Raw genomic sequence first — 19636 nt, forward strand, 5'->3', positions numbered from 1 at the left:
TAGGATTTTAAATATAAGGATGAACTATTTGAAAGATAAATGTAATTTTCTATTGATGAAAAACAAAGGAATCTCATTTTCCCCGTCTATCATTTGATGCTACTGTAAAGTGCTATCTTTTTTTTTTTTTGGCTACACTGGGTATTAGTTGCGGCATCTGGGATCTAGTTCCCTGACCAGGGATTGAACTCAGGCCCCCTACATTGGTAGCGCGGAGTCTTAACCGCTGGACCACCAGGGAAGTCCCTAAAGTGCTATCTTAAAAATTACAAATATACTGGAAGTCTCTTCCCTTTTACAAAGAAAATTCCATATTCATGGTGACCAAGCACTTACTTGAAAACTTCCTTTTGTTGTTGTTCTGGTTTTAGACCATTTAGCAAATATTTATCATTTACTACATATAAAATACTTTCCTAGGTACCTAAAGAATAAGAAATAATAAGGTATACCCTGTTGAGGACCTTATATAGTTTAGAACATTTAGGTCCTCATTTATTTCATCATTTATCTGAAAAGTTATATGATACCCAGGTCAGATTTATAAATATTATATGTACATGTTTTATAGATATTTTATCCAAAAAGATAACTCCCAGATTATAAATTTAAGAATTTCATAGGTTTTTATGTCTACTTGGTTCATTTGATTAAGGAAAATGTTCTTAAAATAAGGTACTTTGTCCTGAAAATGTCAGCAGTTTCAAAACTTAATATCTGTAGTTTGTAACTAAGGCTGAGTGAAATAGGTTCTACTGACCCTTTAACAGGAAATTTAAATTAATAACAAATTATTTTTATAAAGTTTATTTTTATATATCACAGGATAGATTTATTTCATGTGTTAATCAGATAGCCAACATCTTAATAACACGAGACTTTACCTTGACTCTGTACATTCAAAGGGAGCAGGAAATGTCATACCTTGAGAAAGCAGGTATAAAAATCTTGTTTTTATTCTCTTCTCTTTTAGTACCACCATTTACTGTGGTATGAGACCATCTAGTTTATTATGGAACACCTATTTTTAATAAATTGGTTATAGTATATAGCTTCAATATGTTACTATGACACCTGTGGCTTTAATTCAGTTTCATGTGCCTGCTTGAACTAATGATTCTCTTCCAATTCTAATGTCTACAGTTTTCTAGTTTGGTGTTAGCTAAAATCATTTATCCGTTAAAAATATATGAAATTATAATTTTAAACCCATTTATTTTTCTTTGTTTAGTCAGATATCTATTGAATACCCAATATTTAATTATAAGAGGCTTTTGAATGTAAGAGATGAAAGGTAGTTTTTGCTCATTCATAATTATATTTCATTTTACTACATTTCTCAAATATGAATATTTGCCTCAAATTAAGAAATGATATTTTGGTAAAATGATAGATTATTTAGAAAAAGATGACTTTTATTTTTAAAGTTATCTCACTCTTATAATTGAGATTTAAAACCATAACGTATAATTTACATTATCTGTTAGGAAATATTACACTTAAAACATTTGTATATTTTATTGAAAACATGTTCCTATAAATACAAATACGCATTACAAATGAGTCAGTTCTTTTATTTCACAGGGTATATCATCCAAAACAGTTTTTATTTTCCTCAGTAGACATTTGAAATGAATTTACTATTGATATAACCTTAAAAATGACTATTTTTAGGATATAATGTACATCTACATTATTTTTAGTCTCTTTTTTCTAAGAAATTATCAGGTATGTACATGTGTTAAAAACTTTATGTTATAGAGAAATTTCAACATACCCAAAAATTAAATAGTGTATTATACTCCTATACACCCATCTCCATCAGCTTTTATCCAACCCTGCTCCATCCAGACCACTAGACACTGTTGCCTTCCCTGTATAATGATGAAGAAAATTTAAAACCCCATATTATTTAATCCATAAATATATTTCAGTGTTTTAGAGATATTCCTTTCTCTAAAAGATATGAATACTGTATACTAAATTTCCTCACATATGGAAGGTAAAAATGATAGATTTTGTTACAGTTTTTAATGCCACTATTTGCATTAAGTTGTTAAAATTATGATTGTAGCCAATGGATTATAAGGAATTGGCAAATAATTCACTTTAGACTCTTCCTATAATAGTCTCAAGGCCAGTATTCTTTGGACCATTGTTGTCCTATGAGGTATTAGCAGCCATACATCAAAGAAAAGGTTTTGTTGTCAAGGAAGTTTGGCAAATTCTTAATATTTCGCTCTTGAAGAGCAGAGAGCAGTTTAGTAAAGCCTTGGGTAGGTCCTATAGTAAAGAAACTTGTTTGACTTTGTTTAAACCCAGTATTTCCTAGTAATTCTATAGTAGTTTGTCCATGTACCTTTTAATCCCCCACCCTGTAAATACTTCTGAATGTCTCTCTGGAAATTAATGTTCTAGAAGACAATTTGGGAAACATTGCTCTATCTACAGCATGGCAAAGAACTGACCACGGACCAACTGAAGATTCCTCAGCCACAGCACAGAATCATTTGAATAAAAATCTAAAGAGAGGCAGAAATAGGTATTTTAAAAAACAAGATTCATAGATGATTCCCGCTTTGGAAGCCACCATATTATTCAATTGTGACAGTCATACATTTTGATGACAGTCTTTCTTTGTAACGAAAATCAAGAGATTGTGCCTGGACATTGAACCTGTGCTTTAAGTCGCTACTAAATTTTCAGAAATTTAAAAAAATTAAAAAAATTTAAAAAGCATTTTCCAGTTCCATGAATTCATTCTATGGGCATAAAATCAACCTTAGCGTGTTGTCAGTTTAAACTATGTCTGTTCTTCACTTTGACTTGTGATAAAATTCCATAATCTTTATTTCTTTACTGATTCCAATCAGTAAAACTTTAATATGTATTACATCACATATCTGACTAATATGAAAATCTGTTCATTTTAATTAATGAATAATTTACTTTAGGCCTTTTCCTACTGTTATGTATGGTCCCCTGAATACTGCTGAGAATAGTAATGCTAGTATTTTAACTGTTAGCTAACAAGGAGTGGCAGTTACTGTATTTGGACCTACTTGCACAATGCCAATGAGAAGAGCATAATTTTATGATATATATGTGTGTTGCAATTAATATGATGGTCTACTAGCTATAGTTCAGTATGTCATGTATCAAAATCTCCACGTCTAAACTGTGAGTGAGCTGTTAACATTTTTTAAAGAATCAAACATTGAAAGAAATTAATTTTCTTCACGTAATTCATGAGTATCTATGTATTTGTCTTCAATAAACCCATCATCATCTACCACAAATTGACGTAGTTGTTCAAATATTACTATAGTTTCTTCGGAGCTTGTGTCTGGTATCTGTGGAGGAGGACTTGGGTTTCTGGTAAAACTATCTTCATAGGTTTCTGCTTCATGCTCTTCCAGGCGATGATGCTTGTAACTAAGCAGAAAATTATACCATACTGGACATTTGATAGCAATTGAAATGAGGAGTGAAGTCATCAGTACAGTGACTACCACACTGACAAGAAAAGTCCAGCTTTTTCCTTGAGATTCACGTTCTTAAATGGAATACCGAGAAAGAGAGGGTGGGGGTAGTTTTGTTAAATTGACAAAAATAAAATAATCATAATTACATGTCCTAATAACTCCCCAATATTGGTATTAAAAATAAATGTACATAATCTTCTTTAAGCAAAAGTTACTAAAACTGCCAAAAATAAAGATATTTCATAGTGTGGTGAAAGAATACCTTTTTTCAAAATATCTACCTGTCTTTGCAGGTATTGTTTATCCGTTCACCTAGGAACATTATTGATTTATACCTGTTAAGAATTGTGACTTAACTAGTTAATACCAAGGCTCAGAGAAGTTAAATATCAATAATTTGCATAACGGCATTTGACTGATAGCTAGCAGAGCCTACTTTAGAAACCCAGTGTTTTGTCAGTCTTTTCTTGGGTGGAGGAATTGTTCTTTTACATAGTTTCTAGAAATTTAAAATACAAAAAAATAATGAAAACTATCTCGATTTATTTGGTATGCTATCCTCAGCAATATTATTATTCAAAACCAGTACATTACCTGAATTTCTTGTTAAGTTGTTCAAAAAACTATTAAATGTTGAATTGCTAATGGACTCAAAATGAATGTAAAGATCTTCAGTTATAGATGAAGGAAATTTTGAGTAGCATTCAGCCTTGTAAGGTACTGTTTTGATATTGTAGCACTTCAGTGTATCCGGATAGCTGCACATGGTGATGTTCTCATTTTCTAGTAAATTAGAAAGAATAAGATTTATTATGGAAAATAATATTATTATGGTTAATAAATTATTATGGTTAACATTTTATAATTTTTTATCTAGAATTTTTTGACATATTTATCTGTCATCATTAAAGGTATTATAAAAAAGAAACTGTTGTATTTGCCTAGCAACACAACAAGCGAAATGCCCATTTCTGTTTATGTTATAAATGTAGCTTAAGTGCAGTATCTGTTTATTGTTTAGTTTGTCTGTGTTAGTAATGTAAAAATGTTATGATTTAGATTATGGTGAACATCTGGAACATGGCATGTAGTTTAGAAAGTGGATCACCTGTTTTCACCTACTCTCTGACAAGCTATCCTAAGAAAAGGAAGTGCTTTTAAAAATTAGTCTTATATATCGAAACTGCAAACTTAGTATACAAAGTGACAGTTTCATCTCATATATATAGAACATTTAAGTTTCTTTTCTTCTTTTTCTTTTTTTCTGGAGAGGCAGAGGGAGAGCTTGTACTCAGCAATTTCTTTTCAGTGTTTCTTCTTGTTTCCCTTAAACAGGAAGTTTCCTTTTCTTTTAGACATGAAACAAGAGACTTTTCTGGGGTAGAACAATCCAAAATCAATCACATTTTGGTTTTGACTAATTTAAATTATGATTGCTTACCTAGTGTCACATTCGATGTGTTCAACCAGTTTTGCAAATTCAGTAGACTACAAGAGCAGTTCCACGGATTTCCGTATAAAATTATGAATTCCAGATGAAACAGTTGTGGTACATCAAGATAGCTTATCAAATTGCCTTGCAGATTCAATAGTATCAGGCTTTTTAGAGGCACAAATATATCATGATTCAGTTGAACTATTTTGTTTTGGCAGAGATATAACTGTTTTAGTTTATCTAAGCCTGTAAAGGCACCCTGTTGAATTATGTGGATGGAGTTTCTACAGATATTTAAAATTTCTAGATTGGAGAGGTTACCAAAACTATTATTATGTAGGATAATGACATTGTTCTCAATCAAATAGAGCTCGGTGAGTGAAAAATATGTCTGTAGAACTCTTGTATCTGTAACATTCAGAGTAATTTGGTTATAACTGAGGTCAAGTATAGTAACATTTTTATTGATATTTGCTGGAATCAAAGCATAATTCTTTGCAGTGAAATTACATTTGACTTCCTAAAAAGAAAATTAGAAATGCATTAATAAGGAAAAATGCTAGCAGAATTTCCCAAATTTTCATATGCAGGCAATTAGACATTAGAAGGAAATACTTTTAGAAAAAAATCTACTATCTAATCTTTTTTTTTTTTTTTTTTTTTTTTGCGGCACGTGGGCCTCTCACTGTCGCGGCCTCTCCCGTCGCAGAGCACAGGCTCCCGACGCGCAGGCCCAGCGGCCATGGCCCACGGGCACAGCCGCTCCGCGGCACGCGGGATCCTCCCGGACCGGGGCACGAACCCGCGGCCCCCGCATCGGCAGGCGGACTCCCAACCACTGCGCCACCAGGGAAGCCCTACTATCTAATCTTTTTATGTTAAAATATGAAAAAGGTAAAGCAAATACTTTTTTTTTTAATTGGGATGGAATGTTGAAGATTAAGGAATTCTGATATATATAATTGAGGAAGGAGATTGTAGTTTGTCATACAAGTATCTTCCAACTGTTATTAAATAATCATTACAGAAAGAAAATATTGGTATATTACCATTTATATATGTGGAAATAAATGGTAAATAATAATTCTGTTAACTTATTTAGTATTTCAGTGTGCAAGATTGACATTTATAATGAGAAAATAATGTAAAAATGTAATTTTTAAAAATCAGAGCTACCAGCACTACATCTAGGACTATTAAATAATTAAGAAACAATATTCAATATATATCTCTATAGGGTTAACAGCTCAAAATTTGGTGTTTTGAAAGAAAATATCTTGTAACAGAAATTGAGCCATGTGTTGAATTTAAAGAGTCAGGCAACAGAAAGAAGTGCTTTCCTTATGTGGATATAAATCCAAAGAAATAGTTCTTGTTTTGACTGTTTTTGTAGTTGAAATGTCCCCCAATAATAATAATAATGTAACAACAGCAATTTCCCTCATAAATACGTGGTTTTTTAAAAAGTTTCCTACATTTTAAAGTGTGTTTTTTATGTCTTAACTAATCTCCGGTTTTGTAGTGAAATTTTACGTATTTCTCCTTTTGTCAGCTTTTAAAGAACTCAGTTTTTTAAAAAATGAAGACCGCTTTTGTCAAATTAGAATCTGGCTCAGAGATCACATGTTTTGAATATACACAGCTAACTAAAGAGTTTGTTTTGATAGCTTGACTTTTTTCTTCTTTCTTTTATTGCCTTCAATATTTTACTAAATCTACACAAAGTGTACCTTTGAAAATATTTTCACTAGCTTGATTGTAAAAACTTACGGTTTTAGACGTCTGGCTTTCGTCTGATAACAATAGCATGGAGAGTGGCCAAAACAAGATTGTGATGCTTGTGATTTTCATATTGCAAGCCTGACAGAAAAGAGAGTATTTATATCTCATTAGGAGACTAGAACATTAGAGATTTTTTAGGACATTTTGATTTCCATTTTTCTCCTTTTAAATCTATTTTTTCTTAAAATATATAAAATATGAAACAAGTAAATATCCCTTCACCCTCCCTGTACTCTAATCTTAAAAAACTGGAAAGCTCCTGGGGAGAATGAAAGACAGTAATTTTCAGGGTGTCTTTTTAGTTCCTAGATCTAGTGAAAGGAACTTTAAAACAATTGAAGTGGTTGTACATTTTAAAATTTTAATATATGTGCACAAAAGCAAGTCCAGAAGGATATATATTTATGTATATATACACGTTTAAGTATATGCTTATATTGCTACTTCTTGATTTTTCAATTTTAGGCATTATCTATTGATACTATCCTTTGACTTAACACTTTGGGAGATGAGAGTCCTCAGCTTTCTTTCAAACACTCCCTACCTTCATCTTCAATGCATCAAATATTACTTACTGTCTCTTTACTTTCCGAGCATAGTCACTTGTAATTTTGTTTAGATGAGTACTCAGTGTTTATACTATCAGGAATGTATAAAGCTGTCAATGACTGAGCCCTGTTAACAGGATTATTATTCTGTTCCTGCACACTGTTTTTCCTCTAATTAATTGTCCTGGTTTTCTTTTCATGTGCTTAGGGTTTTTTTTTTTTTTTCCTCACTAATTTATACCCAAACTCTCCCTAGCAAATCTCTCAATAGTTTATGTATATTAGATAGTTTAATTTGTTTCATTTGCTTGAAGAAGTCTCTCCCAGAGCCTGCTGCCATGCTCTGATCTAGATGAGCTGATCACTAGGCCCTCTACACAGCCGTTGACTTCCACTCTCCTTCCACCCTCATTGTAAAGACTCCCTTTTGCCCTTGTTACTGGATTCCTGTTTTCTAGAATGCCCTGTCTTGGATTACTGCCTTTTTTCCATGGAGCTTCCTGCAGGAGCTTCCTGAGAAGGTCCATAGAAGAGAATTTTTTTTAGACCGTGAAAAATATTTTGGCTAGAAATAGAACTCTAAGTAGGAAATAATTTTCCCTCAAAAGGTTGATGGCATTGCCCCATTGTCTTTGGGTTTCTAGTATAGTCGTCCCTCAGTATCAGCAGGGGATTGGTTTCAGGAGTCCCTACAGATACCAAATCTGTAGATGTTCAAGTCCCTTACATAAAATGGTGCAATATAATGAATACAGTGGACCCTTCGTATCCACGGGTTTTACATCTGTGGATTCAACCAACCATGACTGTATTACTGTTAAGAACTGTGATGCTATGCCGTTCTAATTCTTTATCCTTTTATGTAACTTGCCGTTTCTTAACCCCAAAGCTTTTTCTTTGCTCTACAATATTATATAGTTAGAGGTGTACAGTATAGTGATTCACAATTTTTAAAGGTTATACTCCATTTATAGTTACTATAAAACATTGGCTATATTCTCTGAGTTGTACAATATAGCCTTAATATGGATATTCTGAAATTTCATGATCCTTTATGAGAGTCTGTTTTCATTCATGAAACTGGGCAGTTGGTGGGCACTTTCAATCTGGAAACAATGGGAAATTTTCTGAATTATTTGATTGATGGTATTGATAATTTTCTTCCTCATTAAAAAAAAAAAAAAAACCTCACTTCTCTTTCTAGAACCCCCTTAATTAGGTGTTGGATCTCCTGGTATGATTTTCTAATTTTTTATGTTTACTCTTCCACATTTCATCTCTGTGTGTTTTTGCTCTGCTTTCTGGAACTTTATCATCAAACTCTTCTGTTAAAGTTTTCTTTTTCCTGTCATCTTCTTAATTCTGAAAATTACTTTTTTAGTATACTGTGGTATGAATATATTTTTTCCTTGTTTTTTTCTTGTATCTCTTGTTTTCTTTTTCCTTGAATAGCCTTTGTACTCTCAAGTTGTGTTTTTCCAGTTTATTTTTATAAGTATCCTTTATGTTAGAGGTTTTCTTTTGAACTTTGTGTATCTGTTAATATTTGGTTTAGGACTTACATATAAGAGTGGGAAACAAAAAAGCTGATGGGAAACTGTGCGTTTGTGTGGTTCTTATTAACTTCGCTATTATTTTTTGGCCATGCCGCATGGCCTTTGGGGTCTTAGTTCCCTGACCAAGGATCAAACCCGTGCCCCCTGCAGTGGAAGCGTGGAGTCCTAACCACTGGACCACCAGGGAATTCCCAGTTCTTATTAACTTTAGATCTTACTGTAGAGTGACCTTAATGGACTGTTTTTTGGGGGAATCCCTAAATGTCATTATCTTTAGATTGTTTCTCTTGGGCTGCTTGGATTCCCCAAAATGACATTTTTAATCTGCCTGAAAAGGTGAGGCCAAGTAGCCAGCATTCTGAGAGCTCAGTGGTGGAAAAGTTGAGTTTACCTCAGTAATTAGTATGTAAACTTTAACTTACTCTCCCTGCTTTTGGCATAACGTCCCTGCAGTCACTTGTGCCTAGTGCCCAGATTCTGTTTGTTTTATTTTCCCCAGAGCAAAAAAACAGAAGCCTTATTTTTCTGCTTAGGTAGGAGAGGACCTTTACCTGGCTGGGCAGTGTCAGGGAGAAAGACTTTCAACTATGTTTCAGCCCCTCCTTTTCTACTTCTAGAATATCTGGTACTGCCAATCTCTGGGCCGTCTAGGGATTCTGCAGTGTAAATCAAGTGGCTTCTCAGCTTTCCCCACTGCTGGCTTGGGAGAATTTTGCTTTCCCAGTCAGTTTGCCCTTAACTGTTAGCTTTCTAGTTTCTAGATTTTATTGCTGTTGTTTCCTCTTCCATTCTTTTTGTCTTTATGAGTTTATATACTTCAAATTACCTTTTATTTTCATTTTAGTAGGGTTTTGGACAGGAGTCAAAGTTAGTGGGTACATTCAACATGCCATGTTTAACTGGAAACTGCCATTTATTTCAGTAATTCTTCTTACTATAAGTACTTTCCATTTAGTCATTTTATTCATGACCTTGATATTTCTTATTTTTATTTCTGTTTTGTTAAAGTCAACATTAGAAACTGCTGCATAAAGCAACTATTCTCCAATAAAAATTAATTTTAAAAAGATCTATTAAAAAATAAATAAATAGGGACTTCCCTGGCGGTCCTGTGGTTAAGACTTGGCCTTCCAGTGCAGGGGAGTGCAGGTTCAATCCCTGGTCAGGGTGCTAAGATTCCACATGCCTTGCGGCCAAAATACCAAAACAGAAGCAATATTGTAACAAATTCAATAAAGACTTTAAAAAATGGTCCACATCAAAAATAAATAAATAAATAAGAAATAAATAAGAAACTGCTGCAAACAAATGATCTGTTTGAAATGATATGAATATGTCCTGTTACTATCATCCTTAGTGGTTAAAATTTAGTCTTTTGAGCCTTCTTATTGCACTTGTTACAATTAGTTGCTTATGATTTTTTAGGAAAATTTATTCCACGAGAGCAGGAGGTAAGAAACTACTCGGTGAGCAAGATTCATTTCAAGTTACTAAAGTCTGTTGCTGCATTAGCAATGAGGAATTTATTGTTATGCGAGTACTGGTCTATTCTAGTTAACTTCCTCATTGCCTTCCATCTGATGATCTGTTTATGTTTATTCCTTTTCCACTTTCTTTCTTTACATGGCTAAATCAAAGTTTGAAGAAAAAGCCACTGTTCTCCTAGATTTTACAATTTGAACGTAGATCATAATAGAATCCCTTTTAGAGTCAGAAATGAATTCAAGCTATCACTTATTCCAGACCACTGCCTACAAAAGGAGATCCCTAAATCATAAATAAAAGGTAGTTTACCCGTATTTAGTGATTTCTAGGAATAAGTGTGCAACCTCTCTAGTGGCTTGTTTCAGTATTTCTCAATGGTGTAGTGAAATTCTTCCTGATGTTTTTGTAGGATGCCCATGTGGGTAGGGCAGTGGTAAGGAAAAAGAGCTTCTTTTTTTTCCCCAAGAAATAAATAGGATAAGGGTGAATAAAGGAAGCAGATAGGCTACAAAGAAAATTAACTAAACTAAAGAGTTTATGTGGAATAGAAGCAGCCGGAGAAGGTAATGGATGGAGGTCGGGTGGGACTGTGAGACTTGTGAAAATGGAGACAGAGGATTGTCTTGTATTTATTATCTTTATCATCTGTGTTATACTAATAATTGTCTTCTCCAGTATGCTAAAGTGAATAAAATCGTAAGGGTTGGAAAAGGAATCTTTTTTTTCCTTCTATTTGATAAATTTTAGAGTTAGAAACTATATATACTTAGAGCTTAAGATAGATTCTGTACAAGAAAGCAGTCAATAGATCTAAACCATTATTAGGTCTAAAGCTATGAAATGCATTGATTGAGCCACAAGGTCCATGGGGCTTTTCATATATTTGTACATGTTTTGAGAGGGGAAAGATTGAAAGATGGGGTAGGTGGATGTTGACCATCACAACACTAAATAGACAAATCCTTAGACAGCAACATTTGCTAGCTTTATTGGCTATCTTGAAGACATCAGATTGGCAGAATAACTAGCCAATAGTTTATGCAGAAATTGTTCTTGAGTCAGTTTACCCTATTTAAAAAGTTGATTTAAAAGGAAACAGCTATTATTGCCTTTTTCTCCCTTTGGATTTTTTTTTTCAATTTGATATTTATTTTGAAATGGTATGTGGGCTTGAGTTTAGTGATTAAAAAATAGAGAATAAATGGAATATCAGTTTTTTTAAAAACTATCTTACAAAATGAAGTGCCCTTTTATATAGCCTATAACCTATATTACAGAAAAAAAGATTTTCACAAAAGCAAATGGTAGATATTAAAAAAGAAACAATGTTCTTCTTAGTGCAGTTTCAAGTACAAGTTTCTGAGAAGTTTTTGGTCATGTACTTTATATGACTATTATATACCATGAAATAAAAAGATATTGCAATTATTTTGGTTTTGTTAAATAAAATGTATATACTGTAATACAGTTTTGTCATTAAATATTTTAGATATTTATACCAGAATTCAATGTATTTGGAGTAAGGTATTAATAATTCACAATTAACTTATCTCTTGTAATTTTATAGAACTTCTTTCTTCAAACTTAAAAACTTTTATAATGGAAACTATCAAGAAAAAACCTCTAAGTAGGATAGTCATTGCGTAGTTTCAACAATTATCACCTGGTAGTCAGTCTTTTTTCATCTTACAAATTTGTTTTTAAGTTAATATCACTTCAAAATGCTCTGTGATTAACATAGTTCAAAATAAAAAGATCTTATAAATTTGATTGGTTAGATGAAACCTTTTTTTTTCAAAAGAAAAATAATTAATTTTTATTACGTTTTCAATTTATTTGGGAAAGATTTTTTGGCCATGTCCCAGGTTTATATTTCTAAGGTAGATCTTGTGAAAAATACAATAATATTTTCTTCTCTTTCATCACTTATTAGAGACAGAGATTTTTGTATAGACTTAACAAGTTTAAATATGATTTAAAAAAATTCATCAGTAATCACTGAACCTATAAATATATAGGATCTTACCTTTCCTTTTTTCTTTTGTCTCCGAGACTGGTGTGTAAGGAATGTACTCTCTTTCTTCCACACCATTAAAAAAAAAAAAGTATGTCATATGATTTTATTTCACTTTGTTTTAACCTTTGTACCGTGAACAGGTGGAAAAAACAAAAAAGAAAGAAACTAGACTTCCTTAGCAAAAGATTGACTAGAATAATAATTTCTTAAAGTCATCTTTGACTTTTTCAGTGTAACAACTAAGGTGGCTTGCTTAACCTTTGTGATTCTTAATCTTAGAAAATTTAAATATTAACAAATTTACTTTGTGAGTTAAAGTATATAATATTGAGAATGCATAATTTGAAAGATACATTGCTAAAGTGATTTAAGTGTTGATCCTAAAGGTACTTTGTATTTTGAAAGATTCAAGTTGAAAAGGTTCCACCAAGTTTTGTATTCCACTGAGTTTCAACTTTGTTGTTTACTCATTTTTATGACACCATCATTGGTAGTTTTACTGCCAAGTTATAACAGGAGCAGACTGCTCAAATCATCAAAAGACCCGACCCTTGGCCATTACGTGACCTTCAAAAAAATCAGTTACCTTCCTTGTGCTTCCTTGTGTAACTTCCCCTCTGTAAAATGGAATACTTTACAACATTAGTTCCCATCTAACTGTAGTAGATATATCAGGCAAAAACATGGTTAAGATTCATTGTTGGTAGTAAATAATCATGGAGTTCAGAATGAGTTAGATCTAACAAACTTCTCTGGGCTTCAGTATCCTTAATCTGTGAAACAAAGAGATTGAAATAGATAATCTTTTCTGTTTGAAATTTCTATGAGCACATGCATATACCTGTGTAAATTGTAGCAGCAGCAGACACATTTTTTTATGCTATAGTAATTGAGGCTCAAAGTGAAGACATCACTTCCTGTTCAATAATGAGACAAAAATAAATAGAAATTCCAGGTTGTCTGTTTCATTATGTTCATCTTTTATTTGGTTATTATGAGATGCTCTCTGTAGGAAAATTTCTGAGTTTAGATTATCTTATTCTGGTACTAGGGTATGAATGTGTAAAGTGTGTGGAGGATAGATATGTGGATCTATGAGGCTCAGTTAGTGATTATGAAAACTGTTAACGATATCTACATTTGAAAGAGATTGAATAGAATAATTATATTTTGAAACTCAAAGTAGAAATTTATGATATTGAGACTGAGAATTTATCTTCAAGCAAGCTTTTTATATGTAAATCTTGAAGTATTTACATGATAACTAGCATCTTACCTCTATTTTTTTCAGAATTTTTCTTTACCCTATTTATAATTGATCTTGCATAGGTAATAAGTGGCACATCACTGGTATTTCTTGTGATTATATGATAAAGATTGTTATTGTTTGTAATTAATTTCATTACGACTACTTACATGATTAGACTTATAATGTTCCTGTTATATTTTCAAGGAAATTAGCTTATTATTTTGCAGTGCTAAAGTACAGTTGATAATTTGTGAAATATCAATACCAGTTTTAATTAAAGCAGTAGATAAAAGGGAATTTAAGCAAAATATATTAATCTAAAGCTATGAATTTTTTAATCAAATTGCACTGTTGGTCTTCCTACTCCCCAGTGCAGTCAGAGCTGTGTTACTTGAGATGATTTATGTGGTAAACTTCCATGCAAGATTTCATTTGGTCAAAGAATTCTATAGCTAAAAGATACTTGAAAACCACTATTCTAAAATTTAACTCTCTTGTTTGTCTTGAGGGTATGATAACAAAAAGTGCAAATACATTCTCATATGTATAAGACTTTAAGGATTTTCTGTGATAATCTTTGTGGTTTTTTATAAGAAAGTAAAGTGGAGAATAAGGAAATACAAGGATTTGGAGATTGAGAAGAGAAAGATGTAAAATAAGTCTGTGTTTTGTTTTGTTATAAATTTATTTGTTTTTGGCTGCGTTGGGTCTTCGTTGCTGCGCGCGGGCTTTCTCTGGTTGCGGTGAGCTGGGACTCCTCTTTGTTGCGGTGAGCAGGCTTCTCATTGCGGTGGCTTCTCTTGTTGCGGAGCATGGACTCTAGGCATGCGGACTTCAGTATTTGTGGCACACGGGCTCAGTAGTTGTTTCTCGTGGGCTCTAGAGCACAGGCTCAGTAGTTGTGGCTCACGGGCTTAGTTGCTCTGCAGCATGTGGGATCTTCCTGGACCAGGGATTGAACCCGTGTACCCTGCATTGGCAGGCGGATTCTTAACCCCTGTACCACCAGGGAAGTCCCAATAAGTCTGTGTTGATGGGGCCAAATTTTGTACAGGTCAAATAAAATTTGTGTGTACATCTATAGGGACTTTTAGATCACAAACTATGGTTAAATAACTTTTACATATCCTACTTAATTGAGACTGAGTAAAGTTAATTGATTTTTCCCCTCAGTATTGTAAGAGGAATATTGTATACCTTTGATTTCAGGAAGGAAAAACAAATTAGAAGTGTAGAAGAAGAAACTGAACAGGAAAAACAAGCAGCAGAGGGCATTATCAAAAATATGCCTCCAGAAAAACAAGTCAAGTATATAGAAATGAAAACCATGAATGAGAAATTGTTGCAGGTAATACTAACTACTACTCTGTGCTGGGCATATAGCAGTCTTACTACTAAAAAGGTGATCTGAAGGTGGGCAGCATTGGCATCCCTTGAGAGCTTGACTAAACCTACTAATCAAAGTCTTCATTTTAACAAGATGATTCATATGGACATTTGAATTTAGGAAGCACTGATCTAGAAAATTTCGTTTTCTTATGTTGCATAATGACCTAGCTTTTACTCTGTTATTCAGTTCTATGCATCATTCATTTTTGCAGGTCATAAAGATACATGAAACAATTGTTTTTTAATGAACTTTTAATGAAAACATTAAAAGTCCTCATACACCAGAGCCATATGGATATTTACTTTCTTTCCTTTTCTTCCTGCCTAATAAACAGCAAGTCGTTTACTTGCTATGCCCTTAATTTGAACAGCTTTTGTCCCCTAATTATGGTGTTTAAATAAGAAATTTGGATGTCTACTGAGGGATTATTGAGAATCCTCTCAACATTCAGTCATGGTAGTGACTCAGGTTTACAAGGTAGTGCCCTTTCATGTCCAGATATCCCTTAACCAGTTAACAGAGAATTAGTCCCTGCAAATGCCAATAATGAATGTAGTTCTAGTTTCTCAGATAATCCTTTATTGAAAATTTAATATAACTTTTTATGTTAGACAGAATTTATAACATATAATGAAACATTGATGAAAGAATATTATAAAAATACCAAAATATTATCAAAATATAGCTAATATCACACAGGGGTGTTTGAATGGGTCTGGTTGGCCCTTGAACACCTTGGGTGTTAGGCACACTGACCCCTGTGCAGTTTAAGTCTGTGTATAATTTATAGTTGACCCTCAGTATAGAAGGTTCCACATCCACGGATTAAACCATCCATGGATTGAGTAGTACTGTAGTACGTATTTCTTGAAAAAAATCCACATGTCATTGGACTCATGCAGCTCAAACGTGTCTTATTCAGGGGTCAACTATAAACAGTTCAAGGGACTTATCCCTAAGAGTGAGCCATATAAATGGCTACAGGTCTTGGCCTTAAAAGAAAATAGGCAAAAGATATGGAAACATGGTTAAAAAGACAAATAAAAATTATAACTTTAAACAGTATCATCATTAATTTGAAGTATTCTGATATTTGATATTCTCAGAATACAGTGATGATTCACTGTGAAAAGTTCTGGCTCCCTTTAAAAAGCTCATAAGTATTTTAAAAGGTTGATCTTGGCAAGGTTTTTAGTAATAATGAAATAAATTGGCAAAAATAGAAATAATGAATGTTAATAAATTCTAGTCAGATTTTAAGATATGGGTTGAAAACATTTACAAAATTTACTTTGTCACATCTGTATTTAAAATGTTGAGAAGGAAATTATTCTTAATGTAATTTGCCTATATATTTGATTTTTTTCCTTCTTCTTAGGAATTAGATACACTTCAGCAACAACTAGATTCACTGAACATGAAAAAAGAGAGCTTGGAATCTGTAAGTAAAAATCAAGTAAAAGTTTTCATATTACTCAGCTACAAAAGAAAATTCAGTTAAATATATTAATGGAACTCATTCAGGTACATATTTATTTAGTAGTTTACTAATAGAAATGTAATAATTTTTTTTCCTATTCAGGACTGCAAATATCTTAGTTTAGTAAGAAAGCAGATTCAGTTATTGAGTACCTACCCTGTACAAAAATCATTCTGCCTTGCTGAGGCACACAAAATCTAATGGTAATTTAAAACTACCAATGGCAGTTTTCACAGAACTAGAACAAAAAATTTCACAATATGGAAACACAAAAGACCCCGAATAGCCAAAGCAATCTTGAGAAAGAAAAACAGAGCTGGAGAAATCAGGCTCCCTGACTTCAGACTATACTACAAAGCTACAGTAATCAAGACAGTATGGTACTGGCACAAAAGCAGAAATATAGATCAATGGAACAGGATAGAAAGCCCAGAGATAAATCCACGCACATATGGTCACCTTATCTTTGATAAAGGAGGCAAGAATATACAATGGAGAAAAGACATCCTCTTCAATAAGTGCTGCTGGGAAAACTGGACAGCAACATGTAAAAGAATGAAGTTAGAACACTTCCTAACACCATACACAAAGATAAACTCAAAATGGATTAAAGACCTAAATGTAAGGCCAGACACTATAAAACTGTTAGAGGAAAACATAGGCAGAGCACTCTGTGACATAAATCACAGCAAAATCCTTTTTGACCCACGTCCTAGAGAAATGGAAAAAAACCCCAAAAATAAACAAGTGGGACCTAATGCAACTTAAAAGCTTTTGCACAGCAAAGGAAACCATAAACAAGAAGAAAAGACAACCCTCAGAATGGGAGAAAATATTTGCAAACAAAGCAACTGACAAAGGATTAATCTCCAAACTATACAAGCAGCTCATGCACCTCAATATCAAGAAAACGAACAACCCAATCCAAAAATGGGCAGAAGACCTAAATAGACATTTCTCCAAAGAAGATATACAGATTGCCGACAAACACATGAAAGGATGCTCAACATCACTAATCATTAGAGAAATGCAAATCAAAACTGCAATGAGGTATCACCTCACACCGGTCAGAATGGCCATCATCAAAAAACCTACAAACAGTAAATGCTGGAGAGGGTGTGGAGAAAAAGACACCCTCTTGCACTGTTGGTGGGAATGTAAATTGATACAGCCACTATGGAGAACAGTATGGAGGTTCCTTAGAAAACAAAAAATAGAACTACCATCTGACCCAGCAATCCCACTACTGGGCACATACCCTGAGAAAACCATAATTCAAAAAGAGACATGTACCACAATATTCATTGTAGCACTATTTACAATAGCCAGGTCATGGAAGCAACCTAAGTGTCCATTGACAGACAAATGGATAAAGAAGATGTGGCATATATATACAATAGAATGTTGCTCAGCCATAAAAAGAAATGAAATTGATTTATTTGTAGTGAGGTGGATGGACCTAGAGCCTGTCATACAGAGTGAAGTAAGTCAGAAAGAGAAAAACAAATACCGTATGCTAACACATATATATGGAATCTAAAAAAAAAAAATGGTTCTGATGAACCTAGGGCAGGACAGGAATAAAGACGCAGACTAGAGAATGGACTTGAGGACACAAGGAGGGGGAAGGGTAAGCTGGGACGAAGTGAGAGAGTAACACTGACATACATACACTACCAAATGTAAAATAGATAGCTAGTGGGAAGCAGCCACATAGCACAGGGAGATCAGCTCGGTGCTTTGCGACCACCTAGACGGGTGGGATAGGGAGAGTGGGAGGGAGACACAAGAGGGAGGGGATATGGGGATATATATATACATATAGCTTATTCACTTTGCTATATAGCAGAAACTAACACAACATTGTAAAGCAATTATACGCCAATAAAGATGTTAAAAAAAAAAAACATACAAGCAAGAGACTAAAGACAAGTGAAGATGGAGAAGTCAGTTCATTACTTTAAAGATGTAAAAGCTTGCATTTGTTTTATTATTTATTTAAAGCGTTTTTAAAGTCACAAAACATGTTTTCTATTAAAAAATTGAATAAGATGAAAGTAAAAATGCCTATTTATTTTCCCTCTTTCCAGACAGAACTGCTCTCACATTTATTGAGTGATTACTATGTGCTTTTTTTGAGCTCTTTACATATGTCACCAGCATTGTCATTTTATCTTCACAGCAATCCTATAATCCTACCTTCATTTTACTGTTGAGAAAAACCTTAAGTGGGATGTACACTGGATATGCTGTCTGCAGCTTTTTTTTTTTTAACCTAACATTCTCTCTTGAATGTCTATTCATGTCAGCTCTTAAGATATCTTTCTCATTTTTTGAAATTACTGCATTGTATTACATTGTATGACTATATATACCACAGCCTTGTAGATGACTAGGTTGTTTATATTGATAGTTTTTTGAGATTATAAAACAATGCTGTAGTGAAAACACATTTTATGCAAAGTTACTACGAGTGTATCTTAAGATAAATTGCTTGCATTGGGTCAGAAGGTACAAACTTCTAAAACGTTGTAACATTGTCAAATTGCCTTCCAAAAAAGTTCCATTTTCTACTCCTAATCTCAATGTATGAGAGTGCCTATTTCCCCCGTACTCATTAACAGCTGCATTATCCATCCACCTTTTCCATTTTTACTAGTTTAATAGTTTAAAATTAGTATCTTGTTTTAATTTTCATTTATTTATACAAAAAGTTGAGTATCTCTTTATATATTTGTTGGCCAATGCATTCTTTTTCTGCAGACTACCTTCCCACTGTCTGTACATCAAATCTTGCCTCCCTTTCTTGATTTCCTATGTATTCAGGTAGCTATAACGATGATAGGATTAGTAACAATTGTAAATTGACATGATTGCTTTCACCTAGCTTGCAAAAGAAATAAACCATGAGTATTTTGTAATCATTCTTTTGGAAATTTGCTATTGAAAAAACTAGTTTGCTTAAAAATATTAAGATGATTTTCTATATCCAGTTGTCTACATGTGGGTACACAGAATTTTTATTTTCTTTGATCTCTATGGTAATAAAAATATGCTTCAAGGAATAAGGACTGCATTTATATAGTATTAATACAGCCAGCTTTCAGAATTCCTCACTATCTTTTTTTAGGGTGTGTAGGAGAGAGTTAGGTCTTATTTCATTGGCAGATTAGTTTCCACAGGAAGAGGTGTAGGGTATAACCTTGGAA

The 19636-nt window shown here is 33.2% G+C and overlaps 2 protein-coding genes across 6 annotated transcripts in view; one reads left to right on the top strand and one right to left on the bottom strand.

The window, feature by feature from the left end:
- IFT74 (intraflagellar transport 74) overlaps positions 1 to 19636 on the top strand; it is a 78269-nt gene that overhangs the window by 18604 nt on the left and 40029 nt on the right. For all 5 annotated transcript variants that reach the window (XM_067744545.1, XM_067744547.1, XM_067744550.1 and 2 more), the window contains 2 exons: positions 14767 to 14905; positions 16326 to 16388. In XM_067744545.1, coding sequence (XP_067600646.1) covers positions 14767 to 14905; positions 16326 to 16388 — 202 coding nt within the window. The remainder of the gene's footprint in view (positions 1 to 14766; positions 14906 to 16325; positions 16389 to 19636) is intronic.
- Positions 2961 to 6771, bottom strand: LRRC19 (leucine rich repeat containing 19). Its single transcript, XM_067742439.1, has 4 exons — positions 6691 to 6771; positions 4927 to 5440; positions 4080 to 4268; positions 2961 to 3556 (listed from the first exon to the last, which is right to left on the bottom strand). The coding sequence occupies exons 1-4, from the start codon at positions 6769 to 6771 to the stop codon at positions 3228 to 3230; spliced, it is 1113 nt and encodes a 370-aa protein (XP_067598540.1). The 3' UTR covers positions 2961 to 3227.

The sequence above is a fragment of the Pseudorca crassidens genome, chromosome 7 (assembly GCF_039906515.1).
Source record: "Pseudorca crassidens isolate mPseCra1 chromosome 7, mPseCra1.hap1, whole genome shotgun sequence".
NCBI lineage: Eukaryota > Metazoa > Chordata > Mammalia > Artiodactyla > Delphinidae > Pseudorca > Pseudorca crassidens.